At 52.1% G+C, this 27,857-nt stretch overlaps 1 protein-coding gene and 1 long non-coding RNA gene across 4 annotated transcripts in view; one reads left to right on the forward strand and one right to left on the reverse strand.

Moving 5' to 3' along the window:
- The window catches only part of CPNE5 (copine 5), a 102,377-nt gene that overhangs the window by 42,348 nt on the left and 32,172 nt on the right, over window positions 1-27,857 (forward strand). Inside the window, exons 5-11 of one of the 3 annotated variants that reach the window (XM_017522584.2) lie at window positions 483-522; window positions 736-812; window positions 4,299-4,358; window positions 6,489-6,539; window positions 6,841-6,904; window positions 20,120-20,223; window positions 23,973-24,077. In XM_017522584.2, the coding sequence (XP_017378073.1) occupies window positions 483-522; window positions 736-812; window positions 4,299-4,358; window positions 6,489-6,539; window positions 6,841-6,904; window positions 20,120-20,223; window positions 23,973-24,077 (501 nt within the window). The remainder of the gene's footprint in view (window positions 1-482; window positions 523-735; window positions 813-4,298; window positions 4,359-6,488; window positions 6,540-6,840; window positions 6,905-20,119; window positions 20,224-23,972; window positions 24,078-27,857) is intronic. The other 2 variants (XM_017522585.2, XM_017522587.2) reach the window with 2 other exon arrangements.
- Window positions 19,032-24,514, reverse strand: LOC119470184. Its single transcript, XR_005199054.1, has 3 exons — window positions 24,417-24,514; window positions 19,360-19,502; window positions 19,032-19,116 (listed from the first exon to the last, which is right to left on the reverse strand). It is a non-coding gene; the product is annotated as an uncharacterized LOC119470184 (long non-coding RNA).

Raw genomic sequence — 27,857 nt, forward strand, 5'->3', positions numbered from 1 at the left:
AATGGCGCGATCTCGGCTCACCGCAACCTCCACCTCCTGGGTTCAGGCAACTCTCCTGCCTCAACCTCCTGAGTAGCTGGGATTACAGGCACGCACCACCATGCCCAGCTAATGTTTTTTGTATTTTTAGTAGAGTTGGGGTTTCACCATGTTGACCAGGATGGTCTCGATCTCTTGACCTCGTGATCCACCCGCCTTGGCGTCCCAAAGTGCTGGGATTACAGGCGTGAGCCACCGTGCCCGGCTCCATGATCCATTTTTACATCCATTTCCACCCCTCTGCCCATACCCCAGACCAAGGACAGAACATGTCCAGCACCCAGAAGGCTCCCTTTCATGTCCTCCAGCCATTACTCCTAGAAATAGTCACTGCGTTGCGACCTGTGTTTGGGGGGACAGGGGCCCTGACTCAGCTTGGGAATGCAGGCAGGGTTGGGAGGAACACCGCAGCTGCCTTCGTCATTTCTCTGTGTTCCCTGCAGATACGACGTTGACTCTAAGAGTCCTGATTTATCCAAACACGTGAGTTCTGCCAGTGACTGCTCAGCAATTCCGTGGTTTCTGAAATGCCATCTTCTGGTTGGGCCAGGGGCTTTGCTGTGATGGAATGTGTGTCTGATGCTGTGTCCTGTCATTTTGGGGCCCTCACGCTTCCAGGGGTTGGGCAGTGGGGGAGGTGGGGTAGCTGTGAGCAGAGCGAGTGACACTGATCTCTTCTGTTCGCTGGATATGCAGGATTTCCTGGGCCAGGCCTTCTGCACGCTTGGAGAGATTGTGGGGTCCCCTGGGAGCCGCCTGGAGAAGCCTCTCACGTGAGTGTTTGGGTTGCTTTCCCAGGGGGAGGCCAACTTCCTGCCCACTCTGCTGGGGGCTGACTCAGGGTGGGGGCAAAGCAGTCAGCTGACTATGACTGGCATCTGCAGGGTTATCAGGAATAAGGAGACCCCGTGCCTCCTGTTCTCACCATGGGGCTTCTAACCCAGGTATATCAGGGGAACCCGGGCTAGGTTATTAGACCCCATACTCCTGGGAAGGCCCAAGACACCATCTAGTCTATTCTCATGCTGACCCCTATCATAGTGCCCAGAGAGGGGAAGTGACTTGCCCAAGGACACACAGCTAGAAGTGGGAGAGCTGGGATTTGAACCCAGGGCTCTACTCACATAGCATATTCCTAAAATTGTTCACAGCTTGTAGGCCAGAGCTGGGTACAATGAGGCCCCTCCCCTCCCATCCTGTCCCTGACAGTCTGCATTATAGGATCTTAGTTTGCTTTTAGGGAAAGGCTGTTACTCTGAAGCAGGCTGTGGAATGAGGAATCCCAAGGCTTCACAATGTGGAGCCTGAGGGTGTCTTCAGGGGTCAGCCACGGCTGGCTAGGTGTTGAGGGTGGCCTCTCTTGTCCCTATTTCTCAGGAAGTCCCAGAGGCAGGACCCTTGCCCTTGCCTGTATAAACGATTCTGGCCTTTCCCCACACTGGGGAACTCTGGTCACCATTCTTTGGTGTCCATGTTTCTCTGGATGGCCACCCTCGCACTTTGCGTTTAAATAAACTAATTTAACTGGATTCTGAGCCTTTTGATTGTTTTAGATTGACACTCATGGGCAGGACCCAGGAAAGAGAGGCCTGCAGACTGGGACAGGCATCCCGGCCACAGGGCAGAGAGGCCAGAAAAGGGAGCTCACTAGCCCCTCGATTGCTTCTGCCAAGTTCCCACTGGACGCTGTCCCCTCACCATGACCAATTACTGCAGTGTGAACCGGGCACGGTGGCTCACACCTGTAATCCCAGCACTTTGGGGGAGGCCAAGGCGGACAGATTGCCTGAGCTCAGGAGTTCAAAACCGGCCTGGCCGACATGGTGAAACCCTGTCTCTACTAAAAATACAAAAAAATTAGCCAGGTGTGGTGGTGCACACCTGTAGTCCCAGCTACTTGGGAGGCGGAGGCATGAGAATCACTTGAACCCAGGAGGTTGCAATGAGCTGAGATTGCACTACTGTACTCCAGCCTGGGCAACAGAGCGAGACTGTCTACTAATAATAACTGCAGTGTGTGAGTGTGAGTGTGTGTGTGTGTGTGTGTGAGTGTGTGTGTGTGTGTGTGTGTGTGTTCTCTCTTCCAGATCCTTGCCCGTGACCTCCCAGCAACTCGTGTTAACTTCAGAGCCCTTGGAAATGTCTCCTTGCCCCCCAAAAGGTCTCATTTCTGGATTCCTAGAAAATAATGAAAACAGCTGTCATTTATTGAGAACAAGGGGAAAATTCCTGTTTGGGGGTCCTCTGTAGCTGGTAGAATTTGAGGGCCTCTTGAAAAAAAAGATACAAAATTTACGTTCATATTTGCTAGGCCCCTCCCTCTTAGGATATATTTCTAACACTTTTTATTTGTCATTTTATATTCTTTCTCTAGGAACATCTGCCCCTATGCCCACTTCAGTGTTAACCACATGCTAAGTACGACACACCCATTAGCATCCGCCCTTTCCAGCAGCACCCCCACCCATGGCTTTGCCTGAATTGCCAGGTTGGAGATGCCCTGAGAGGAAGGTATCTGTGCTTCCCAATTCCCAACTGCCTGGGTCTAAAGCCACTAGTCATTGGGTCTGTTTCCTGACTGCTGTCACCTGCTCCGCCATTGGTGACAGGGAATACCTTCTAGGGGTGGGGGAGTATTGACAGAGATTTCCTATGGAGATGGCTTTTGAAACAGCCCTAAAGGACAAGCAAGATCTAAAATGCAGAGGTTGGCGGGACATGGTGGCTCATGCCTATAATCCCAGCACTTTGGGAGGCCGAAGTGGGCGGATCACCTGAGGTCAGGAGTTTGAGACCAGCCTGGCCAACATGGCGAAACCCCATCTCTACTAAAAATACAAAAATTAGCCTGGCATGGTGGCGCATGCCTGCAGTCCCAGCTACTAGGGAGGCTGAGGCAGGACAATCGCTTGAACCCGGGAGGTGGAGGTTGCAGTGAGCTGAGATCACACCAATGCACTCTAGCCTGGGCGACAGAACCAGACTCCATCTGAAAAATTAAATTAAATTAAATTAAATACAGAGGTTGATGGCAATGTTGGAGGAGGAGGTGGACCTTTTACCCGAATCGAAGGTTTCATGTGTCTAAGTGTAGTTGTCTTCCTGACTAAACCCTGTGAGCAGCTCCTGTTTATTGAGCATGTATTTTGGGCCAGGCATGAGGGCCAGTGGTGTTTTGCTTGTGCTGGTTTGCTGGGGCCATTGTGGCAAATATCACAAACTGAGTGGCTTAAATAACAGAAATTTATTTTCTCACAATTCTGGAGGCTAGGCGTCGAAGATTAAGTTGTCAACAGAGTTCGTTTCTTCTGAGGAAGGCTGTCTTCTTTCTTGTCCCTGTGTCTTCACGTTGCCGTCTCTCTGTGCACGTCTGTGTCCTCATCACCTCTTTTTGTAAGGATACCAGTCATTGGATTAGGGCCCACTGCCGTAACCTCATTTTACCTTTTTTTTTTTTGAGGTGGAGTCTTGCTCTGTTGCCCAGACTGGAGTGCAATGGCACAATCTCAGCTCACCACAACCTCCGCCTCCTGGGTTCAAGCAATTCTCCTGCCTCAGCCTCTCCGCCCAGCTAATTTTGTGTTTTTAGTAGGGACGGAGTTTCTCCATGTTGGTCAGGCTGGTCTCGAACTCCCTACCTCAGGTGACCTGCCTGCCTTGGCCTCCCAAAGTGCTGGGATTATAGGTGTGAGCCACCGCACCTGGCCTCATTTTACCTTAATTACCTCCTTAAAGACCCTAACCCCAAATACAGTCACCTTCTGAGGTCCTGGAGATTAAGATTTCAATACACGAATTTTGGGGGATACAGTTCAGCCCATACCATGATCTCATGTGATTCTTCCAGCAGTCTCCCCATCTCACAGTCTGGATGGGGAGGCTGGAAAGGGAGAGCCAGGGTTCCCAAAGTGCAGCAGGCACCAGCATCACCGCAGATTGCTGGGCTCCACCCTGCAGAGTGTCTGCTCCTGTGGGTACGTGGGTCCGGGCTGGGCCTGGGAATTTACATTCCTATTAGTAACACATTCCCAGGACATGCTGGTGCTGCTGGTCTGGGCATCCCACCTTGAGAACCACTGAGGGAGAGGAGCTTGCCCAGAAGAAGGACCGCGCTTGCTCTGGCGGGTGGCTTTGATCCTGTTTGAATGACTTCCGGAGCAGCGGTTTGTCTCCAAGCATCTGGATGCCAAGTGCTCTGGCCTGTCTGCATGGGGGTGCCCAGCTCATGGCATGCTCTCTCTGCCCCTCTCTCTCCGCAGGATAGGCGCATTCAGCCTGAATTCCAGGACGGGCAAACCCATGCCAGCCGTGTCCAATGGGTAGGTCACCGGATATCTCTGCCCTGGAGTCCTTAGACATTCAGCCAGCTCTGCAAAGGGGGCCTCAGAGTCTGGGCCTCATCCCTGCTCCCACCACTGTGAATTTTACCCCAATCCGGGGACATAGAGTCCTGGGTTCCTCCTTAGGCACCCAGGTGCTTTGGGCCCTGGAATGAGCCCCCCACTCAGCAGCTGGCCCCTCCCCCATCCCAGTTAGAGCTTGGGCATCTCAAGCCCCAGTGCCTCCTGGGACTTCAGGGAGCAGGGTGAGGCTTACAGGTGGGGGATGTTTTCTAGGAATCAGCGGGGCTGGGCACTCTCCGTTCCCTTCCTCTTTCCCTGGCCTGGCTTCTCTCAGCCCCAACCCCCACCCTTCTCTCCCCCTCTTTCCTCCCCTCTCTTTATCCACTCCCCTCTGTTCCCCTCCCTTGTTTTGGCTGCTGGATGTCCGCCTCCTCCTCATCACAGAGTAGATCCAGCTGAATCCCCACTTTTCACGTTTGCTCGTTTGCTCGCCAGCTGCGGTGGGCCAGCCTCGCTCCACCACCCTGATCATCTGGTTTCGGTTGCCCTCATGCAAATGTGGGCAACGCAGAGCCTCCCCTCCTTCCCTCTCCTTCTTTCCTGGTTGCGGAGTTCCCACCCCGGCTTCTTTCTCACGCCCACTCGCCCACTTGGGCTGGGGGTGGGGGAATGCAGGGCAGGGAGCCTCTGCCTGGAGGGGCCTCTGTAGAAGGGCATTTTGTTGGGGTCCGCAGAGCTCCCCTGGCCTTTCCTGAGGGCTCTCAGGAACTGCGGCTGCAGCAGCTGGCTCTGCCCCTGGACCAGCTGCAGGTGGGGAGGGGGCCTGCAGGGGGCCGGGAGAACGCGGATGCCAATTCACCCGGAGAGTAGAGAAGCAGCAACTGGGGAGGCAGCCGGAGTCAGACAGAGATGCAGAGACAGGCAGGGAGAAAGAGGAAGGGAGGCCAAGCAGGTGGGAGCAGGTTGGGGCTGGAGAGGAGGGAAAGAAGGATCGGAAATAGAAGAAGGACTCAGAGGCAAAGAGAGGAACAGATGGAGAAGTACAGGGCGGAGGAGGCCGGCGTGGAGGATTCTATCTCCTGGGCAAACAAATCATGTCTTTACTACCAGGGAGGACCAGACCAGGGGGTGGGGAAAAGCTTTGAGGCACTCAGCTCAGCTGCCCAAGTCTAGGGGGACAAGCTGGCAGGCGCTGTCCCCTGTGCGTGGCAGCGGATGCCCCAGATGTGGCCCCTGCTCTGCTCACCTCGTTTGGAGAGCTCTGGGCTGTCCCATCAGTCCCCCAGGGCTGGCTCCCCTTCCTCCCCTGCCTCCTCTGTTTGAGAGCCTCTCCCACCAAGAGCTGGTGCTGGGAAGAGCTCCATCAGTGGTTCTCAAAGTGTGTTCCCCAGACAGAATGCTGGTGGCCCTGGGGCTGGCCTGAGGTGTGAAGCTGGATTTTACCAGCGTTGCACAATTGTGAAGCCAAAGGTGTGGGAAGGGGATGCTGCTCACTGTGGGCCTTCTCTGTGCCAAGCGCTGTGTGTGTATATTAGTAAAGTGGATGCTACAGTCACACTCATTATACGGGGGAGAAAACGGAGGCTCGGAGAGGTATAGGAACGAGCCCAAAGTCACAGAGCTGCTGGACAACCCATTTTCCTCTCCCTCCCAGTGGCCCCTGGCTATCCTGGGACTCCTCCACCTCTGGCTTAGTCCCAAACATCAGAGTGGGCCGGGCTGGTGCCTGAAGGAGGGGTCCCATCTAACCAGGGGAAGAGGTGATTCAGGTCCCCTGGGTGGAGCCCCAGCCCAGAGTTTTGCCCTCCTGGAGGGATGTGCTGGGGTGGACTGACTTCATGGACCTTGACCTGGTTGCCCATTTCTCTGGGGAGCTGTACAGTCGGCTGGGATCTCTCACCCCAAGGGAGACCCCAGCCAAGGCATTCAAGGGGAGGTAGCCATGGGAGAGAGCCTGGGCAAGCTGCCAGTGAGGGTCCACCAGCCCTCCTGCCTTCCTCCCTCCCGTGACATATCAGAGCAGCTCAGAGCTGGACTGTCCCGGGGCTCTGGGGGTCAGCCGTGTGTGAAGTGGGGTGGCTAGCCCATGAGGTCTTTTGCCCACAGAAGTGGTCTTTGGATGGAAAGTTTGAGAACCACTGGTCTGGAAGCCTCCGGGTGAGTCTGGATGCTTTTCCGATTCTAGGACTTTCACTGCAGGCACGACCCTTCCTGGTGGGCTCTCGGGGAGCAGGGGGTGGGGCAGCTTCAGGTCTGGGGACCCGGCCCCAGGAAGCAGTGCACGAGGCCACACTGCCACAAGGATTTCAGGAGACTCTGTCTTCTCAGGGACATTGGGGCAGGTCTGCTGGATGGTAGGGGGAGGGGGTGGATGGGCAGGGGGCTGACTGAGGGAGTGTTCAGGTTTATGGCTCTGTCTTTGTCTGGCTTTCCATTCTTTCATCTTCTCCTCTCCCAGTGGAGTCCCAGGGAAGAAATGTGGCACCATCATCCTGTCCGCTGAGGAGCTCAGCAACTGTAGGGTGAGTGGCAGAGGACTCCGGCGCAGGACGAGGTCGAAGTGGGCGGTGATGGCAGTGACAGAGTGCGGGCTGGCCTCCCTGAGACCCTGGAGGGAACTGAGGATAGACAGGGCTCCTGATGCTGACCTGGCTGTCACAGAATTCTACAACATCAGAGCTAGTGGGTGTTTTCCCTTTTTATAGCTGAGCAGACTGAGGCCCGGAGAGGAGAAGGAACTCACCCACAGTCAGCAGCAGAGCCCAGCTGAGCCCGGTCCCCTGGCTCCCATGCCAGGCCTCCCTCCCTCCCCGCCATCACAGCCGCCACTCACACGTCCTTCAGCCAAGACCGCCTTGGCACCAACACTGTGGCAGCAAAGGGACCTTTTCAGCCTTGAAGGGAGCCTGGGTACTTGACATTTAGCTGTCATTTTTCACTTTCATCTCTGGTGTCGGCTGACACCGTGCACGGAGTGGATGGAGAGAGTGTGTGTGTGCGTGCGCGTGCGTGTGTTGGAAGAAGTCTGCAGTCCCAGGCAGCCCTTGGTTTGCTTCTTCTGTAGGACTGTGGGGGTGCAGGAGATGGGGAAAGCTGAGTACATCAAGAAGGGGCTCAGGGGACCTCATGGTCAATCATAATGATAAAGGATCATAATGGTGATGATCAGTATTTGTCGAATAATGGGCACTTTACGGAAGTTATCACTGCTCCTGACAATCATCCTGAGAGGTGGGTACTGAAATGTCGCTCCCATTCTATGGCTGAGGAAATTGAGGCTCAGAGAGGCAACATCCACTGCTCAAGGATGAGAAGCAGCAAAGTCATGATTCTAATCCAGGTCAGCCTGATTCTAAGATCTGGGCTTAGCCCCGAAACCACCACTATCTAACCTAACAGTGACTCTTAGGTTAAATGGGGGATACAGCGGGGAAAGTGCTGGGGCTTGGGGAGGAGAGGAAGAGGCTGGGTTCAAGCGTAAACAGAGCCTGGGCTACAGCTTCCCATGGGGCTGGGAGGGGTGACCAGGAGAAACAAGATTTTCCTACCTTCCTGGGAGGTCAGTGCTACGGATCAGCTATTGATCAATATTTACCATACTAGAAATTGAAACAGAATTTTTAAAAATGCATGTATTAATTCCTTTAATAATAACAATAGTTGAACCCATTATGGGTCAACATAAATCACAGCTATTTTGAAAAACAATAACTCACAGTAGTCATTTAGTGAGAAGAGTGGCCTTGTTTTACATTTTTGCAAATCTCTTTAATGTGTGACTTCATGGAAGACATCTGGATTCTCATAGCTGCTTCTGTAGTCAATCTGTTGTGAAATCTCTGTCAGATAACCTCCAGAAAACTCTTCATCTTAGCGTCATGATGAAAATGGTTTTGGCCAGGCGCGGTGGCTCACGCCTGTAATCCTAGCACTTTGGGAGGCCGAGGCAGGTGGATCATGAGGTCAGGACTTCAAGACTAGCCTGGCCAAGATGATGAAACCCCATCTCTACTAAAATTACAAAAAAAAATGAGTTGGGTGTGGTGGCACATGCCTGTAATCCCAGATACTTGGGAGGTGGAGGCAGAGAATTACTTGAACCCAGGAGGCGGAGGTTGCAGTGAGCTGAGATCAAGCCACTGCACTTGAGCCTGGGCGACAGAGAGAGACTGTCTCAAAAAAAAAAAAAGAGAAAAGAAAAGAAAATAGTTTTGAGCCTCACAAATCCCTTGGGGCTCCAGGTCCATACTTTGAGAACTGCAGGTATAGAGATATAATAGTGTTAGAGAACATTAATTGAGTCATTATTTTGGTCCATACACTGTGCTAAGTGGCTTACATGTATTGACTTAATTATCTGATGTATTATAATATATAATGTAGTATGATGTGTTATAATATCTGATGAATGACGGTCCTCATTAATTTTCCTCACTTTTATAGATAAGGAAACTGGGGCACAGAGAGGTTAAGTGACCTGTACAGGGTCACACAGTCATTGAGTAGAAGAGATCTGACACTGCGCAATTTGGTTCTAAGAACCAAGGTCTTCCACCAGTGGGCTGTGGTGTTACAAACTCTGTTTTCAAAGGCTTCCAGTGGAAGAATAAGACACGAGAACACAGACGCGGTAGGACAGGGCAGCATAGAGATGACCAGAGAAATTCATATGCAGCTGCTCATTCTGGTTGCTCTGCTCATCCGCGTATCTCAGTGGATCTGAAGGCACATGACAGCGGGAATGAACCCCACCCAGTGTGCACGCCCAGGGCAGGACTCAGGGTGCAGGAGGTGCTCCCGAGGACCTATCACGAATAGGTGACTGAATGTGTAGGAAGCACAGACCGAGCGTTCAGCACCAGGTGATGAAGAAAACCACACCTGGGTCGGCTGAGGATCTGGACACCACTGGGGTTCAGACAAGGGAGGGAAGTCAGTTGCCCCGTGGAACAGAGCTGGTGCGGCCCCCAGAGCCTCGTTTTCCACCTGTAGCTTGGTGCTGATAGGGTGGCGGTAAGAATTAAAGGCGTTCATGAACATGAGTGTGGCTAACAGATGCCTAGGAAAGGCTGCATCTGAATTCCTTGAACCTAAACTCAGTGTTTCCCCAAGCTTCTAGCCCAGCTGGTGACTTCCCCCCCTAGTTTATGACTAAATAAAGTCATAGAAGTGAAAGCGCTTTGAAAATTCTAACACTCTAGACAATGCTGATGGCCGTTACTGGTCCAGCATTCCAGGGGTTGGTAAGCAGTCTTCGGTTTAATACCTTTCAGGTGTTAAACCCTCCCTCTTCCTCCTTCTTCCCCAACCCTCCCGACTCCTTCACCCAGGGATGGCAGCAGTTTCCTTGATTTAAGCTCTTCCAGCACCAGGGGTCTATGTCAGGGGCAGAGAGCCCCTTCCCGTCCTCCTGAGATTGTCAGCTCCTTTTCTTCTGGGGCATCTTTAGCTGAGTTCTGTCTCTCCCTAGAATCCTTGCGAGGAAAAGAGACTAATTCCCAGCATCTGGCTGAATTAAAATAATTACATCAGAACAGCTTTGCTTCGTCTTTCCAGCTCAGCATTCAGTGGGAGGATCAAAGGAAGAGGGTGGGGTCTGAGAGCTGATTTTTCACCAGAGCAGGGCTTCCTGCTCAAATGAATACATTTTGCGAAGTAGACAAACCCTCTCTCCATCCATGGGGACAGTGTGGGCGGGTGGGAACCAGCAAAGGATTAGAGTGGACTCCAGCCTATCACCAGCACAGTGTGACAGGTTATGGAAAAGCCTGGTTCATCTGGAATTTAAATGCCAAGGAAGTTCCCACAATCAGAATTTGATCCAAATACTATCGGATGGTACCTGATATTGACCGTGATGAGGTTGGTCTCCCGAAGGGCCTTCTGAATCACTCAAGGTTCAATTCTGCTCAGCAGTAAAACAATTGTTCCTGCCGTAACACTGGCCAACATTTGTTTACCAAGACTCTCTTATTTAGACTTATTTGATTCTGATCGCAGGGCTTGGGGGCTGGGGGACTGGGTGAGTGTGAGTGATCCTGTTTTACGGATGCGGAGAAGTTAGTGGCCTGCCTAAGATTGCTGGGATTCTATCTCAGGCCTTGGACTCCTCATCCTCAGAGTCTTTCCCTCACCCATGGAGCCTTGGGTCCTCACGGTGCAGGGAACAGTCACCGACCTTCTATTCCTTGTGGGGCCCAGTTGCCCTCAGCAGGCAGGCTGGCTTTGAGCAGTGGAGGCTGGGGTTCACGCCCGCAATCTCAGCACTTTGAGAGGCTGAGCAAGGGAGGAGAATAGCTTGAACTCAAGAGCTGAGACCAGCCTAGACATCACAGAGAGACCCCCCGCCCCCCACGACCATCTCTACAAAAAAAATTTTTTTTGAGACAGAGTCTTGCTCTGTCATGCAGGCTGGAGTGCATGATCTAGGCTCGCTGCAGCTTCTGCCTCCTGGGTCCAAGCAATTCAACTGTCCCAGCCTCCTGACTAGCTGGGATTACAGGCACCTGCCACCACACCCAGCTAATTTTTGTATGTTTAGTAGAGATGGGGTTTCACCATGTTGGTCAGGATGGTCTCAATCTCTGGACCTCAGATAATCCTCCTGCCTTAGCCTCCCAAAGCATTAGGATTACAGACATGAGCTACCGCGCCCAGCTGTACAAAAATATTTTAAAAATTAGCAGAGCAGGGTGGTACATATCTGTGGTCCCAGCTACTCAGGAGGCTGGGGCAGGAGAATCACTTGAGCTTGGGAGGTCAAGGCTACAGTGAGCCATGACTGGACCACTGCACTGAAGCCTGGGGACAGAGTGAGACCGCGTCTCAAAAAAAAAAAAAAAAAAGAAAAAGAAAAGTAGAGGTTGTCGTCAATACAGAGGGTTAGATAACTCTTCGCCCTCCACTTCCCAGCCCCTGTGTCCCCCTAGACCTGTCAGCCACCAGACCTGCCTTGCTCTGGAGTCTGCGTCCTTCCCACCTCCTAGTCAGGTCCCTCCACACGACTGGCTGGCCCAGCCAGGATGGTGGTGGCAGTCATGGAGGAGGCAGTGATGGAGGAGGAAGGGTGTGCCTCATCTCTTTCAAGCAAAGAGAGTTGGAACTTCACACCATAACTGGCCCTGGGGCCCTCCCCACCCCTTAGATGTCACCAGCTGGCTCATGTATTCATTCATTTCAGTTCAGAAAATGTGCTCTCAGAATTTTTTTTCTTTCTTGAGATAGAGTCTCACTTGTCGCCCAGGCTGGAGTGCAGTGGCTCAATCTCAGCTCACTGCAACATCTGCCTCCTGGGTTCAAGCAATTCTCCTGCCTCAGCCTCCTGAATGGCTGGGACTACAGACACCCGCCATCACACCCGGCTCATTTTTGTATTTTTAGTAGAGACGGGGTTTCACCATTTTGGCCTGGTTGGTCTCAAACTCCTGACTTTGGAATCCACCTGCCTCAGCCCCCCAAAGTGCTGGGATTACAGGTGTGAGCCATCATGCCCAGCCTCCCTCCCAGAATTTTTTTTTTTTTTTTTTTTTTTGAGACGGAGTTTCACTCTTGTTACCCAGGCTGGAGTGCAATGGCGCGATCTCGGCTCACCGCAACCTCCGCCTCCTGGGTTAAGGCAATTCTCCTGCCTCAGCCTCCTGAGTAGCTGGGATTACAGGCACGCGCCACCATGCCCAGCTAATTTTTTGTAGTTTTAGTAGAGACGAGGTTTCACCATGATGACCAGGATGGTCTCGATCTCTTGACCTCGTGATCCACCCGCCTCGGCCTCCCAAAGTGCTGGGATTACAGGCTTGAGCCACCGCGCCCGGCCAGAATTTTTAATTTAGTGCGACAGATGGAAATGCCAGCCAGCAATCACACTACAGCAGTGGTTCTCAGCCCTGTCAGATGCAGTGCCTCTTCTTACAACAACTCTTTTATCACACTTTTGACTATCCTGAAGGAAAATGTGTAGATACTATGTAATATGCCACTATATACAGACAGGCGGCAGAATGAGCTCTTGTAGTTACCTGGGGAAGATTAGTCCAGGCAGAGAGAGCAGCCTGCGCAAAGGCCCTGGGGCAGGAGGGAGTGATGGATGATGAGTCGGAAAGATGAGACTGTAGGTGGCGATGGTGAGAGTCGGGACCAGATTGTATGGAATCTCATAGCGGGAGAACAAAGCAGCCTTGACCCCAACACAATTGAAACTTGCATTGTTCTAAAGGCAAGCTTCGGGGGAGGCCGGTTTCTCTACCTGAGAGATGAGGGAAGAAGGAAGAGCCATGGGAGGGAGGGAAAAGGAAGAGTCAAGTGAAGTGGGGGAGGCGGTGAAGGTTTTCTGAGACTTGGAAGGCTGCAGGTTGATAACGCAGGACAGATGCGTGTTGTGGCTGGGACTGATATGAGCATACTGTGTTACCAGCATTCAAACATCACCCTTCCTTAAGGTTAGTTTGAAATTTTTTGGTCTTAGAAATAATTTATCTGGCTTTAAAAAGCCCAAACAGAACAAACACATTTTTCCTGATGCTAAAAAAATTAACATGTTAATTATGGACAAGTTGGAAAATACGGAAAAATATAAATAGCGTGGAAGAATCACCCAGAGATAATCACTATTGACATTTTGATGTGTTCCCTCCAAGGCTTTCTTTCTGAGTGTCCATGTACATAATTTTTCTTATAATTGATATAATATGATATCTAGTTTTACAGAATGCCTTTCTGATATCATTACACGTTTTTAGAAAACATGTATTTAATGGCTGTGTGTTATTTCTCTATTGTATGGATGGGCTATAATTGATCGAAGCTGTTCTTTTATAGGAAACAATGTAAACAATACTGTAGTGAACATCCTCGTATGCAAATTGTTTTGTTTTTCTTTGGAACTTCAGTTGATGGATTTCGGTTAGTAGCCCAGAAACAGAAGCTCAATGAGTGGGAGGGGAAACAGTCAATCTGGGGTTTTCAGCCTCTGAATGACCAAATCAACAGATGCACAACTGATTGGATTGTTTGGGAAGTCGGTCATTAAGACAACAAAGAAAAGCCAGCTTGGCCTCAACATGGTTATTAGAATCTATGCAGAAAGACAGGCCCAGCGTCTCAGACCAGCTTCTGTACCCACCATCTGTGTATGAATAACCTCCAGCCTGTGGAGTCTTCGCTGACATCAGGGGTCTCCTGCTTCTGCCATCCCATCCCATGAGCCCAGCTCCAGTCTCCTCTTCCTGAAGGGGCCTCCTCACAGAATCACCCCCAGCTCCAGGTGTGTCTCCTCTGGCTGGAGTGCTGAATTTCAGAGTTGGGGCTAATGATTCCTTTTCTTTTTCATCGCTGTCTTCATTTTTTCTGACTAAAAAAGACAATATGTTAGATCTAGGAGATTTGGAAAATCCAGCGCATTTTAGGGAGAAGACAAAGTGCCATGGCCCTACCGTCTAACTAAAAGTGCTTCTTTTTATTTTTTATTTTTGAGATGGTTCTGTCACCCAGGCTGGAGTGCAGTGGCATGGTTTCAGCTTCCTGCAACCTCCACCTCCAGGTTCAAGCGATTCTCCTGCCCTCAGCCTCCTGAGTAGCTGGGATTACATGTGTGCACCACCACGCCTGTATTTTCAGTAGAGATGGGGTTTCACCAATTTGGCCAGGCTGGTTTTGAACTCCTGACCTCAAGTGATCTGCCCGCCTCAGTCTCCCCAAGTGCTGGGATTGCAGGCATGAGCCACAGCTCCTGACCTAAATTTTTTAAATTGTTATTTTTTTAGAGATGGGGGGACTTCACTACGTTGTCCAGATTGGTCTTGAACTCCTGACTTCAAGCAATCCTCCTGCCTCAGCCTTCTGAGTAGTTGGGATTTCAGGTGTGAGCCATTGTTCCTGGCTTTAAAAGTGCTTCCTAGGGCATAGGGCACGGTAGTTAAGACCTTGGGCTCAGGATCCAGCCTAAAAGCCATTGCTTACCAGCTATGTGGCCCGGGGCAAGTTACTTTTCTGTGCCTCTGCTTCATTTAAAATTGTCATATTCTGTTTATTATAGCTTCTGCATTGATTTTGATTTTTCAAATGTCACATTAAAAATTTTTTTTGATCAGTGAGATTTGGGGCTCCCTTTAAATTTCGCACTCACCTCTTGTTCTGAATCTGGAAGCTGCCAGTGAGACCCAATGGCCTTTTTCTGTTCTCCCCCTGCTGGGGGTTGCTGCCCAGTCCCCAGCCTTCAGCCCACCTGCTGACCTCCGGGTCTGGCCTCTAACCTTCCTTCATAGCCCCCTTCAGGGCAAGGAGTGCTGAGCTGTCAGAGCAGGCCAGGCCACCCTGGAGAGCAAGGCTCTTGCTGTAGTCTCCCCAGCAGCCCCATTAACGTGTGGAGGGATGCAAATGGAGGCAATCCTGATGTTTTAGAAGAACTTATTATGTTTTTTAAAAAGATAGGGTGAAAGACAGAAATTGCAGGAAATTATATATTGTAGGAGCTGCTTTATCTTCTCCATGATTGATTCCAGTGATGCTTCTGGTAGGAATGGCGTTTCTTTTTTTCTTAACCCTCTCTCTCTCTTTTTTTTTTTTTTTTTTTTTGAGATGGAGTCGCCCAGGCTGGAGTGCAGTGGCATGATCATGGCTCACTGCAACCTCCATGTCACAGGCTCAATCCTTCCACCTCAGCCTCCTGAGTAGCTGGGACTACAGGCACGCACCACCACACCTGGCTATTTTTATGTATTTTTAGCAGATAAGGGGTTTCACCATGTTGTCCAGGCTGGTCTCGAACTCCTGGGCTCAAGCAATCCTCCTACCTTGGCCTCCGTAAGTGCTGAAATTACAGGTGTGCGCCACCATGCCTGGCCAAGGGAACGGCATTTTATTGCTCAGAGAGCACTGCTCTGAGGCTGAGGCTGTCGAACAGCTGAATCTCTGACCCTCAGCCAGAATTTGCTGCTCTGTTATCCTGCTGGCCTTGTCCATCTTATTGCCTCTTTCCCCAGTCTCTTCTTGGGTTCACAAATACATCAAGGGGTTGAACTATTCACAAGCTCCCACCTGTTCCTCTGACTGTAAACAAAAGGCAGAGACCTTCCGAAGCACAGCCCCAGGCGGGTAGTTACACACTCTTTGTCTCAAGGACTTCCCTGTGGCATGGGTACCCATTAGGGAGGAAGCTTGCCTTCACTTCAGCCTAGAAATTTCTCTGAAGGTCTGTTTTATCCCCCTCGGATTCTGCAATGGTGCAGCAATGCAGATGATCACAGTGGGCTTTTGGCAAATGTTCCTGGGTCTAGATTGTGTTAGGGAGGGCAGATAAGGCTAAGGAACAAAATCAGCCACCAGCCCCAGCAATGCTTCACTTATCTGCCATCAGGGTTGCAGGGAGGAAGTATCACACACTGGCGGATTTTTCCAGTTAGCTGAATTTCAGAGCCAGTCTTCTTTTTTTTTTTTTAATTTTAACTAGGTTGCACAGAGGCCTTTCTTAAATGGACTTCACACTTCTCTGACTCCTCAAACTGAGGTTAGAACGTAATTAAACTTATCTTGATGATTTGAGGTCATCATTTGGAATCTCAGTTAACAATCTTTGGAGCCAGACTGTCTTGTTCTCATCTCAGCTCCTCTTACTAGCTGTGTGACATCAGGCAAGGGTGTTAACCTCTCTGTGCTTTGGTTTCCTCATCTTTAAAATGGGAATAATAGCCAGGTGTGGTGGCTCACGTCTGTACTTCCAGCACTTTGGGAGGCTGAGGTGGGCAGATTGCTTGAGCTCAGGCGTTCAAGACCAGCCTGGGCAACAAAATTTAAAAATTAAAAACCTAGCTGGGCATGGGGCATGGTGGCACACACCTGTAGTCTCAGCTTTTCAGTAGGCTGAGGTGGGAAAATCGCTTGAGCCCAGGAGGTTGAGGCTGCAGTGAGCGGAGGTCGCACTGCTGCACTCCAGCCTGGGTGACAGAGAGAGAGAGAGAGAGAGAAACCCTGTATCAAAAACAAAAAAGGAATCATAACAGTGCTGCCCTAATAGGGTTGTTGAAAGGATTCAATGAATTAATACATATGACATTATATCTACCTACTACAGCAGTTACAAGGTAGAACCATATATATGTTTTTGCTTTTAGGGTAAGTTTATGGGCATATGCACAGGCTCACAAGGGGGCGCTATCTTCTACATTACCCAGCCTCAGAGAGGTTAAGTTACCCACCTGGGGCTGCTCAGCAGGGAGAAGGCAGAGCTAGGATTCCAACCAAGTAGTGCTTGGCTCCTTTGTGCTCTTTTTTTTTTTTTCTCTCTCTGTGTTTTGTTTTCTGTTTTTGTTTTTATTATTATTATTATTTTTAAAGACAGAGTCTCATTCTTGCCACCTAGGCTGGATTGCAGTGGCGCGATCGCGGCTCACCGCAACCTCTGCCTTCCAGGTTCTAGCGTTTCTCCTGCCCCAGCCTCCCGAGTAGCTGGGATTATAGGCATAAGCCACCATGTCCGGCTGATGTTCGTATTTTTAGAAGAGACGGGGTTTTGCCATGTTGGTCAGGTTGGTCTTGAACCCTTGAACTCAGGTGATCCACCCACCTCGGTCTCCCAAAGTACTGGAATTACAGGTGTGAGCCACCATGCCTAGCCCTTTGCGCCGTTTATTGCTGTCGGGTGCTGGGTTGAGGCAGCAGCCCTCCCAGGGGAGCACTGAATGTCCCTGGAACTTACGACCTGTCAAGTTCTTTTATTTTTTCCTAAATTTTTCCCCTATTCCTGACCTCACAGGGCCCAAGGGGTTGCTGGGAAGCAAAGCTAAGAGCTGTTGTCTCTGGACTTTGTGGCCTCTGTTTTGGTTGTTTCAAGTGTGTGCGTTTTATAGTCAATCGGTGCAGGCTGAGCAGGTCCTGGGTGGCTTGCCTGTGTTAATTCAGATGAGAGTGTCACTCGGGCGACCTCCAGATTTGGGCAAGGTTGTGATGATGACAGCCAAACCCTGGCTGGGGCTGGGAAGGCTGGGGGCATCTTGGCTTTCCACACTGTCCCCTGAGTGCCAGTGCTCCCCACAAGAGATGGCTATTTCAGTGTTCCCCATGTGGCATTGACTGCTCAGCTTAAAAGGACTGTGGTAGTCATCCCATTCAGCGTTCCGCAGATGAGGAAGCTGAGGCTCTGTGAGCTGGAGGGACCTGCTTAAGGCTATGCAGAGCCAGGACTGGAGCCGTGAGTTCTGAGTTCCCTGCTGGGGCCATCCCTGCTGCTCTCCTGGGCAGAGTCTGGGCCTCTCTTGGTGGTTTTCTGATGCCACTGTGGGTCACCTCTGTGGGAAGGAGACAGGGCCGGCTTCCCCGGTATGTGGCCTGTGTAGTCACACGGGGACCTGTGCTTGGTTTAATGCTCTGCCGTCACTATCTTGAATCTCCTGATTGTTTTTGAACAGAGGTCCCCACGTTTCCCCTTTGCACTGGGCCTCCCCAATGTATAGAGCCAGGTAGTAGCCCATCAAGTCCTGGGCCACATCCCTTTCCTAGGCCGTGGATGGGGGTCCCTAGGGGGCATTTAAAGTGCTCCTTCTGGCCGGGTGCGGTGGCTCACGCCTGTAGTTCCAGCACTTTGGGAGGTTGAGGTTGGTGGATCACCTGAGGTTAGGAGTTCAAGACCAGCCTGACCAAACGGTGAAACCCCATCTCTACTAAAAATACAAAAATTAGCTGGGCGTGGTGGGGGGGCACCTGTATTCATTCCCAGGAGGCTGGGGCAGGAGAATTGCTCAAACCTGGGAGGCAGAGGCTGCAGTGAGCCAAGATCAAGCCATTGCACTCCAGCCTGGGCAACAAGAGCAAAACTCCGTCTCAAAAAAAAAAAAAAAAAAAAAAACCCCCCCAAAAAAAAAAAAAAAAAAAAAAAAAAAGCCACTGGGCACCTCCTTGTGCAGGTCGTTCTGTCTCGAGCACTGCCCGTCCTTAGACCCTCTTCCCTATCCCAGGGCAACCAGAGTGCAGCCCTCCCTGCCCATGCAGCTGATTCTAAAGAAAACAGGGAAGTGGAGAAATGTAATTTGCTCTCTCTCAGGGGGGCAGAGTGGTATACTGGAAGACGCATGACTTTGAAATTAGTTTATTTATGTGTGAATTTCTGCTCTACCAGTTACCAGCTGGTGATCTCAGGCAGGTCACCTAACTTCTTTGACCTCCAGCTTCCCCGTTTGTCAAAAGTAACAAAGGATTATTCTGAGGACTAAATATGATAAGGGGTGTAAGGTGCTGAGCACAGTGACTGTCCTACACAGATGGCATCTAATAAATGTTGAATGAATGGGTGGGTGAATGAATGAAGGGAGGCTGTGTTTGTTGTCATCAAATGTCCCCAAGGGAAGGCATGTGGGGTGTTGGAGGTGGGTGTGGGGCAGGGACAGAGGTCACACACACTGTGGCTGGGTGGGGAAGCAGGTGTTCACATATGATAACAGCTCACATGCACACAGCTCTGTACGCCTGTTAACTCATTTTATCCTCACGAGCCTATGAGGTGGGCACTGCCACTACCCCCATTTCACAGGTAGGGAAACTGAGCACACAGAGGGTGAATCACTTGCCCTAGGTCACGCAGCTAAGGAAGGATGGGACCGAAGCAGGCAGCCTGACTCCAGCAGCCATATCCCTAACCAGTATGCCACCACTCAGCCTTTTCACTGAGTCCTTCAGCCTCATGGAGTTACGTCGTCTTCTCTGCCACCGTTTGGTCTTCAGTGGGCTGTGGGTGACTCATCTCAAGGCACTAAGAGGAAGGAGGCTGTGTGAGGGAGCAGAGTGACCCCAAGAGCAGGGCAAGTCCTGGGGTCTGGACGACAGAGCCCTGGGCTCAGCTGCTTTGAAGCTCATTTGTCAGGATGCAGAGCTTTCAAGTTGCGACGAGGATGATGGGGCCATCTCTGCCCAGTGCCCCATTGGCCCCAGCAAGCTGAGGGGCTGAGGGGTCCAGAGATCCTCACCAGGGCCTGGACACCTTTTCTGTACTCACTGTGTGTTGGGTCAGCTGGGGCAGGGAGCAGGGTGGGGGAGTCAGCAGGTGGGCTCTGCTTGGTGAACTTGGGGAAGCCGCTCCCTCTTCTGAGCCTTTGGCTTCTTAGCTGTGAAATGGTCCACAGTCCCCACTGTATCCACCTGAGAACGTTGGGTGAGCCTCTCATGAGTTGGTGGGTGTGAAAGTGATGCTGAATCTGGAACTTCAGTAACTGCACATAGGTGAGAGGGAGTGAGGCAATGAGGCTAGAGAGAGGGCTTTGGGGCTCGCAGATCAAGCTCAGAGTGGCCTTGGGTTTGCTATGTCACCTTTTGGAGGCACTCAGTGAAAGTGTAATGAAATCACGTGTATTGACATCCATCAGGGCATTGCCACGTGCCTCGCTCTGCCGAGCATGTCACACCCTTGATCTCACTTAGTCCTCATGACAACCCCGCAGATGTGTGCTGTCATCAGCCCCATGTTCTGGAGGGGAAACTGAGGCTCCAAGAGGTCACCTACCTTGCCCAAGTTCACACAGAGAAAGTGTTAGAGCTAGGATTCAAACTGGGGCAGCTGTGGACTCCGCCTGCTTCCCACCCAACTGGTCTGCTAGACCATTTGGGGGTCGGGGGCTGTTTGAGGATGGAATACGGGCCTGGGGCTCAGTCAGTGCTTTCCAGCCAGGGCTACACCTGGACCCCACGTGCCTGTCAGGGTCCGGAGCTGCGCTGCCACCTTCTCCTGCTCATGCTCTGTTCTCCCTCCCCTCCACCAGGATGTCGCCACCATGCAGTTCTGTGCCAACAAGCTGGACAAGAAAGACTTCTTTGGGAAATCTGACCCCTTCTTGGTATTCTACAGAAGCAACGAGGATGGAACGTGAGTTTTCTGGTGGCACTTGTGCACTGCGCCTTCTGGTCCCTTCTGGAGTCAAGGAGGGATGGGTTGTGGTGACTTGCCGGGCAGGGTGGGCTTGGGTCCATCCCCTTCTGCACTAGAGAGGGCAAGGGCTCTGGGTGGAAGTCTGGGGCCCCCGGTTATAGTGCCCTGGCCACCTAGGTGTGGTCAGTGGGAGGTGGCGGCAGCCTCTAAGCCAGTGGTGCCATTCTGTGGGTCTCAGTGATGGTACTGAGTGGTGGGGGCTAGGCATGTGGAGGGTGCGGGAGGTAAGCAAAAACAGGACTAGGGCAGGAATAGGGGGCCAATCCCTCAGGGATACCTCTGGAAGCTCCTTCATTCTACACAAATCAGCCCTGTCTCCAAGCCCAGTCCCCTATCCCCACAGCCCTGTCAGCATCCCCTGGCCTGGCCCCCCACTACTGCCCACACAACAGGGCCCAGTCTGGACCCTATCCCCTGCCTGGCCCCACACTCTGCCATAGGCTTCATCTGAAACTCCAGACTGAAGCCTGTGTTTCCTCCTCTCTTCTCCCTAGTCTAGAACCAGCCGCAGTAAGATGGAAGCATACACAACACGCTGGCAAATGTAGGTCAGCAACGTATGCAGGGAGACAGGTTCTGGGCGGAAGGTCTGGGCACCTAGGTCCTCCCCAGCAGCCTCCTGTGTGACCCGGGGCAAGTGAAGCCCCCTCTCTGGGCCTGTTTTCTCATCCATAAAATGAACCAGTTGGATTGTGTGGTCTCCACAGTCTCGTTAAGCACCGCAGTTCTGGCAGGCTGTGGCCACTTAGAAGCTGGGATTCTGCAGAATGAGAAAGTGATGGGGCCACAGAGGTTAATTAGAGAAGCGCTGCTGGAGAAGGGGAACTTGGGCTTTGAAGGAGAGGAAGAAGATGGGTCCCTGCAGTGGGGGTGGGGGAGCAGGGAAGAACGAAGGGCTGGGGAAGGGAGAAACATTTGGGCAAAACAAGAGTGCCCAGAAGGCAGAAGGACCTTCCCCCAATTCCCTTTGAACGACTGTGTGTGTGTGTGTGTGTGTGTGTGTTGGGGGGCAGGGGAGTGGTGAGGAGGAGGTGTGTCTCAGTTCAAGGGATAAGTGATTTTTAAGTCACGTACAAAACAAGGGAAATTAGGTATGATCATTTGCATGACAAAAGGATTCTTTGTCTCACCAAAGGACTCCCAGAAGGATTTCTTTAAATAATTTGTGTTGACTTTGACTTGATTTGATGTGGGGGAGGAGAAGACCTGAGCATTGTTCCCTGGGTGTCCACGCAGGACCCCTCCAGAGAGGCAGAGCCAGGGTCAAGCTGGGCTTGTCTGGCTGGGGCCGGCTGGGAGGAGAGGGATCTGGGAGCAGGAGAGGGGTGCGCTGTAAAAGGTGTTTGGAAAAGATTGCTCTCGCCGCCGCCGCCGAGGGAGCGGGAGCTAGCGAGCGAGCGTTGTGTAGGATGGGTGGGGAGGGGGTGGGGAGAGGGAGAGCCTCGTGACTGACACGGTGAACAGGTGGGAGGTGCTACCAGCTCCCACCCTGGAGCTGTGCCGTGGAGATGCAGGGGGAGGAAGTGGGGAGGGGAGGAAGGGGGCAAAAGGACAATGAGGGGACCTCACTGAGCAGGACTGGGATGGGGACCGAAGTCAGAGCCCTCTCCCTGGCAGTGGAGCCAAGAGAACCCAGAGTGCTCGCAGAGATGGGGGAGGTCGTGGGAGTTTATTTGGGGGCAAGTTTCATTTGAAGCATGAGCTGGAGCATCCTGGGGGCAAGGAGACACTGATCCCTCATAGGGGATCCCATGGGGCACTGGAGAAACTGATCCGGAGGCCCCCCCACAGAGGTGGGCCAGTATCTGGCCCCTGTGAAAGGGCAATGGCTGGGCTGGTAAGAACAGGGTGGTCACTTGAGGGTTTGGGAGAGAAGACTGGAAGGCTTGGGGAGATACCTCCAGTTAAGAGGAAGGTCAGTGGGGCAGCCAGGAGAGGGAACTGTCACACCAGCCACCGAAGGAGGGAAAAGGAAAGGAGGCACCTGCCGGGCCCGTAGAGCTGCACCTGATCGCTTAGAACACCTGGTCATGCTTGGCTTTCACTCAAGAGGAGGGAAAGGGAGAAGTCACTGGTTTCAGAGGTGGGAGTCTGCAGAGGGTCCACAGGGGTCTGTATGACTGTTGAGGGGGTGGTCTTTGGAGCCCAGCGGGGCTTCTGCACAGTAGCATCCTCCCTCCCTCCGAGACAACCCATTTCCTGCTCCCTGTGGTCCCTCTAGCTCCCTTTCCCCCACTGCCCCAGCCTCCTCTTCCTGCCCCACCTGCCTGCCCCAGCCATGGGCAGCTGTGGCCCCTTCTGCCCACATCCCCATTCCGGTCCTCGGTCCTCGCCACCAGCTCTGGGGTGTGTGAGGAGGTCTCCCACATGCATCTCCACACTCCAGTGGGTGGGCGAGAAGGAGCAGAGAAGAGAAACACTAAGCCATGGTGACAGAATGACATTTTGACTTGAAAATTGCCAGAGAAGAAATGACACCGGCTGTGTGGGTATGGGCGGAGCCCAGGCACTTATTCTGGTGACCTTTCCAAGCAGGGATGTAGCTGGGGTGGTGGTGGGAACTCTCAGAGAGACGCCTCTGCCCCCAGCTCAGCCCTGCTAGTGGCTGCCCGTCCATGTGGCAGGGCTGACTTCCAGGATGGGGCCAGCCAGGCATGGCGTGGGGCGTGGACAGGGACACCACATTAGGGCCCATCTGGGATAAGTCAATTCCGTACTTTTAGTTTGCAAAGCGGGTTCATGGATTCAGACTGGAAAAGCAGAAAGGGTCTTAGAGATCATCTAAGTCAGGTGCTTTAATTTCATTGGATTGACATTCCAGTGAAACCAATGGAAACTCACCCCCAAGAAATACATTGATTCATTTAAAAAGAATTATTGAATACCTATGAAGTGCCAGGCACTATTCTAGGCACTAGGGATGTGCCAGTGATTTAAAAACGACAAAAATCCTTGCTCTTATGGAACTTAGAATTTAGTGACAGATCATGAGCAGAATAAATAAGGAAAAAAATAGACTATATCAAAATGTCAAATGGTGACAAATGAAATAGGAAAAAAAAAAGTCTGGGAGGAGTCTAGGGGATGTGCGAGGCAGGAGACCAGACAGTTGTCAATTTTAGATATGGTAGTCAGGGGAGGTTTCATGGAGATGGCGTTCGAAGGTAGTGAGGAGTGAGTCATAAAGATGGAGATGGGGGAGAGAATATTCCAGGCCAGGGGAGCAGCAGGCACAAACAACCCATACACCTAATTTCTCCCACTGTTTCAGGGGTTCACAGACCCCTGAAGTTCATCCATTCATCCTTCTGTGGATTGCAGATGGAGAATCTCTGATAGAGGGTAACTGCCTGGGTTTACAGGTGGGGAGCTGGAGGCCGAGAGAGGGAAGAGCTTGCTCAGGGTTGCACAGCGAGAGGGCCCCAGAGCAGGGGCTAGAACCCAGGTCTCCTGACACCCTGGGACTTGTCCCCACCACCAGGTCCTCGCCTGCTACAGGAGCCCTTTCTGCAGCATCACCAGTATCAGCTTGGCTGCTGCTAGCGACGGACAGCTCATCACCTTTTGAAGGCATCGTTTCCATTGTCTGGGAACCAGAGATGTGAACCAGCTGACTCCTCTGTTGACCTGCACCGCCTCCCGTGGGTTTGGGCCTGACAGCCTTTCCCTTTCTTCTTCTTCACCAGGTTCACCATTTGCCACAAGACCGAGGTCATGAAGAACACCCTAAACCCAGTCTGGCAAACTTTCTCCATTCCCGTGAGAGCCCTCTGCAACGGCGACTATGATCGGTGAGATGAGAAAATGTCCTTTCCTCTTTCCTTGTGCTCCTGGGCCCTCCCCAAGCACAGGTGAGGGAGGCCCCATTCATATTGACTCGGTCAGTCCCATCAATAAGAACGAGGCCTTCTGGAGTTGTGCAGCGGGGTGCGCTGCACAGATGAGCCTCCCCACTCCTCCCCTGCTGTACCCTGCAACGTCTGCCTCTTCACAGCCTCACACCCTCCCCTCCCCACCTGCCCCACCTCTCTCCTCTCTGTCTGGCATCCCCACTGGTGGGAAACTCCCAAGAGGATGGGAAGTGCCCAGGATTCCAGGGAAACCCAGATGGGTGTCCCGGGTGCCCAGACCTGGAGCTCAGCAGCTCGTCTTTTCATTGTTCGCAGTGGAGGAGCAGATGGCAGCAGGGAAGTGGGGTGTTGACGCAGGCAGAGGCAGCTGGTCCCGACTCCTGGCCAACGGACTCTGGGGAGTCAAGATCCTGGGGACACACCCTGCCAGCCTAGTTACCGTAAACAAATGGGGTAGGCATGGGGTGCAAAGAGCTTCTGGGATATCTTTCTATTTTTTTTTTTTTAGACAGGGTCTCACTCAGTCACCCAGGCTGGAACACAGTGGCAGTGGCGCCATCACAGCTCACTGCAGCCCGGACCTCCCAGGCTCAAGTGGTCCTCCCACCCCCACCTCCTGAGTAGCTGGGACTACAAGCACCTACCACCACACCCAGCTAATTTTTTTTGAGACAGAGCCTTACTCTGTGGCCCAGGCTGGAGTGCAGTGGCGTGATCTCAGCTCACTGTAACCCCCATCTCCTGGGTTCAAGGGATTCTCCTGCCTCAGCCTCCTGAGTAGCTGGGACTACAGGAGCATGCCACCATGCCTGGCTAATTTTTTGTGTTTTTAATAGAGACAGGGTTTCACCATGTTAGCCAGGATCTGTTTCACCATGTTCACCAGCCTATCCTTGTGATCTACCCACCTCAGCCTCCTAAAGTGCTGGGACTACAGGCGTGAGCCACCGTGCCTGGCCTTTTTTTTTCCTTTTTGTAGAGACTGGTTTCACCATGTTGTCCAAGCTGGTCTCAAACTCTTGGGCTCAAAGGATGCACTCGCTTCTGTCTCCCAAAGTGCTGGGATTACAGGTGTGAGCCACCATGTCTGGCAGATTTTTTTTTTTTTTTAATTGAGATGAGGTCTGACTGTCACCCAGGCTGGAGTGCAGTGGCACGATTCCAGTTCACTGCAGCCTCTGCCTCCTGGGCTCAAGCAATCCTCCTGCCTCAGCCTCCCAAGTGGCTGGTACCATAACTATGCACCACCACGCCCAGCTAATTTTTTGCATTTTTGGTGGAGATGGGGTTTCACCACATTGCCCAGCTAAATTTTTTGCTTCAACATTTGCCTGCTCTTATTACATGTTAGCTGTCATCATTATCATTTGAGTGTAATTGGTGAGTGTAGATACCAGATACCTGGTTGCTAATCCTGACTCTGTGACCAAAAAGCATCATCCACCTGGGCAGTCTTTGACCTATCTGAGCCTGAGTTTCCTTATCTGTAAAATGGGCATTAAAATGTCTGCCCGCTATACAGGACTGCACTGATGCTCACAGGACACAACCTATATAACGAGGCTCTGGTGTGCATAAAATGCCAAATTTGGCAGGGCGAGGTGGCTCACACCTGTAATCCCAGCACTTTGGGAGGCCAAGGTGGGCAGATCACAAGGTCGGGAGTTCGAGACCAGCGGTGAAACCCCATCTCTACCAAAAATACAAAAATTAGCCAGATATGGTGGTGTGTGCTTATAGTCCCAGCTACTCAGGAGGCTGAGGCAGGAGACTTACTTGAACCCAGGAGGTGGAGGTTGCAGTGAGCCGAGATTGTGCCACAAAAACACAAACAAATGAAAAACAAACTCAGCATCTCATTCCCAAATATTTAGGGAACCCCTGCCATGTACCAGCCACTGTGCTAGATGCTAGGAAATTAGCAGGGAACAAACCTGTGATCTTCACTCTCCACCTAACCTCATGGAGTTTACAGGCCAGTAGGGGAGGCAGACATTCATGCAACAATCACACAAGGAAACGTGTAATTATACATTGTAGCAAGTGCCGAGAGAGAGTGGGGCCACCCAAAATGGGAACTGTGAGACTGCGTTGGTCTCTGTGGAGTCAGGAGAACCCACCCCCGTCTCCTGGTGATTGCTGCAGCTCAGGTGGGTGAGCTGGTGGGGGGCTCATGGGCAGGGCTCTCTGAACAGCCAAGAAAGCTGGGCCTCTTCTGGCTGCTCTGACAGGAGCACTGGGGAGTCGAAACAGACACCTCGAGTCAGGCATGGTGGCTCACGCCTGCAATCCCAATGCTGGGAGGCTGAGGTGGACTTGAATCCAGGAGTTCAAGACTAGCCTGGGTAATATAGCAAGAACCCCATCTCTACAAAACAATTAAAAATTAAATTAAAAAAATTAAAACATTAAAAAAAAATTAGCTGGGCATGGTGGCATACATCTGTGGACCCAGCTACTCAGGCAGCTGAAGTGAAAGGATCACTTGAGCCCACAAGTTCAAGGCTGCAGTGAGCTATGATCGCACCACTGCACTCCAGCCTGGGATGCTGTCTCAAAAAAAAGAAAAAGAGAAAACCTTGAAAAACAAACAACCAAACAGAACTGACCCCTTGGGGCGGCTGGAAGCCTGACCAGGCATGTTGTGGGGATGACGAGCAGATGAAAGGCCTCCCAGCACCCCTGTTTCCCTTCAAAGAACCCCCCAGGCTGCCAGTTTGAGACATGAGATTGCTCTTTTTCCTGCCTCCTGGCTGGGACAGAAAAGCCACAATCTGTTCCACAGGTGGTCGTTGAGCTCCTCCCGTGTCCCAGCGTGGCGTCTCTGGCTGTGTGGCATTTACGCCAAGGGAGCCTCGTTCCCATCTTTAGTGAGCCTGTAATCTGACCACAGGGAGCACAGATGTGCACATGTATTTTAGACAGATAAATAAGTGTGCAAAATAAGCCTGGGAACAGACTGTCTTAGAGCTCCAGTCAAGCGAGCCTCTGTTACACGTCCAGCTGGCTCCTGGGGCTTCGAGAGTGGGCGAGGGGATGCGAGGACAGGCTGCTTGGAGCAGTGAGCTCTAGGAGGGCCCAGGAAAGACTGGAAAGTCCAGGTGGAGGCGGGGGGCGGGGCCTGAGGACAGCGGCAGGGGAATAGAGAGAGATGGAGACAAAGTAAGAGGAAGTGCAAGGCAGGGGCATAGGAGAGTGTGGCAGTTAAAGTCTCACAGGGCAGAAGGAATTGGGGATCCCTGGCACAACTTCCCTGAAGTTGCTGGGGGCCCAACTGACTCCCCATAACCCTGTATCTCTAGGGAGGGGCTCCCAGGGTTGCGGAAGCCAGCTTTGTCAGGGACAGTGAAAGGGGCAACAGGGCTCAGAGTCCACTGGGCCATTGGAGGAGGTCAGTATTTATTTATTTGGTGGTGGGGGCAGGCTCCCACCTCCCCCTCTGAGGCAGAACCTAGCCTCATCTCCCTCCAGGATGGCTCTTCCCCACGTCCAGGAACAGATCTGGATGACGTGACTGACGATAGTGTTAATCAAGGAGGCCAGGCGTGTCACTCTGGCTCCGTGAGCGATCAGGCCTCTCCCCCACACCCCCAGCCCTAGTGAAACCCATGTACTCAACAGCCACTCAGGAGGTGCCAGCATCGGAAGGCCCTCCAGGGCAGGCAGAGGAGGGTCCTGTGCAGGAAAATGAGGCCACTGTCCCCTCCTTCCAAGACACCT

This window comes from Cebus imitator, unplaced genomic scaffold (genome assembly GCF_001604975.1).
Source record: "Cebus imitator isolate Cc_AM_T3 unplaced genomic scaffold, Cebus_imitator-1.0 Scaffold24, whole genome shotgun sequence".
NCBI classification, from domain to species: domain Eukaryota; kingdom Metazoa; phylum Chordata; class Mammalia; order Primates; family Cebidae; genus Cebus; species Cebus imitator.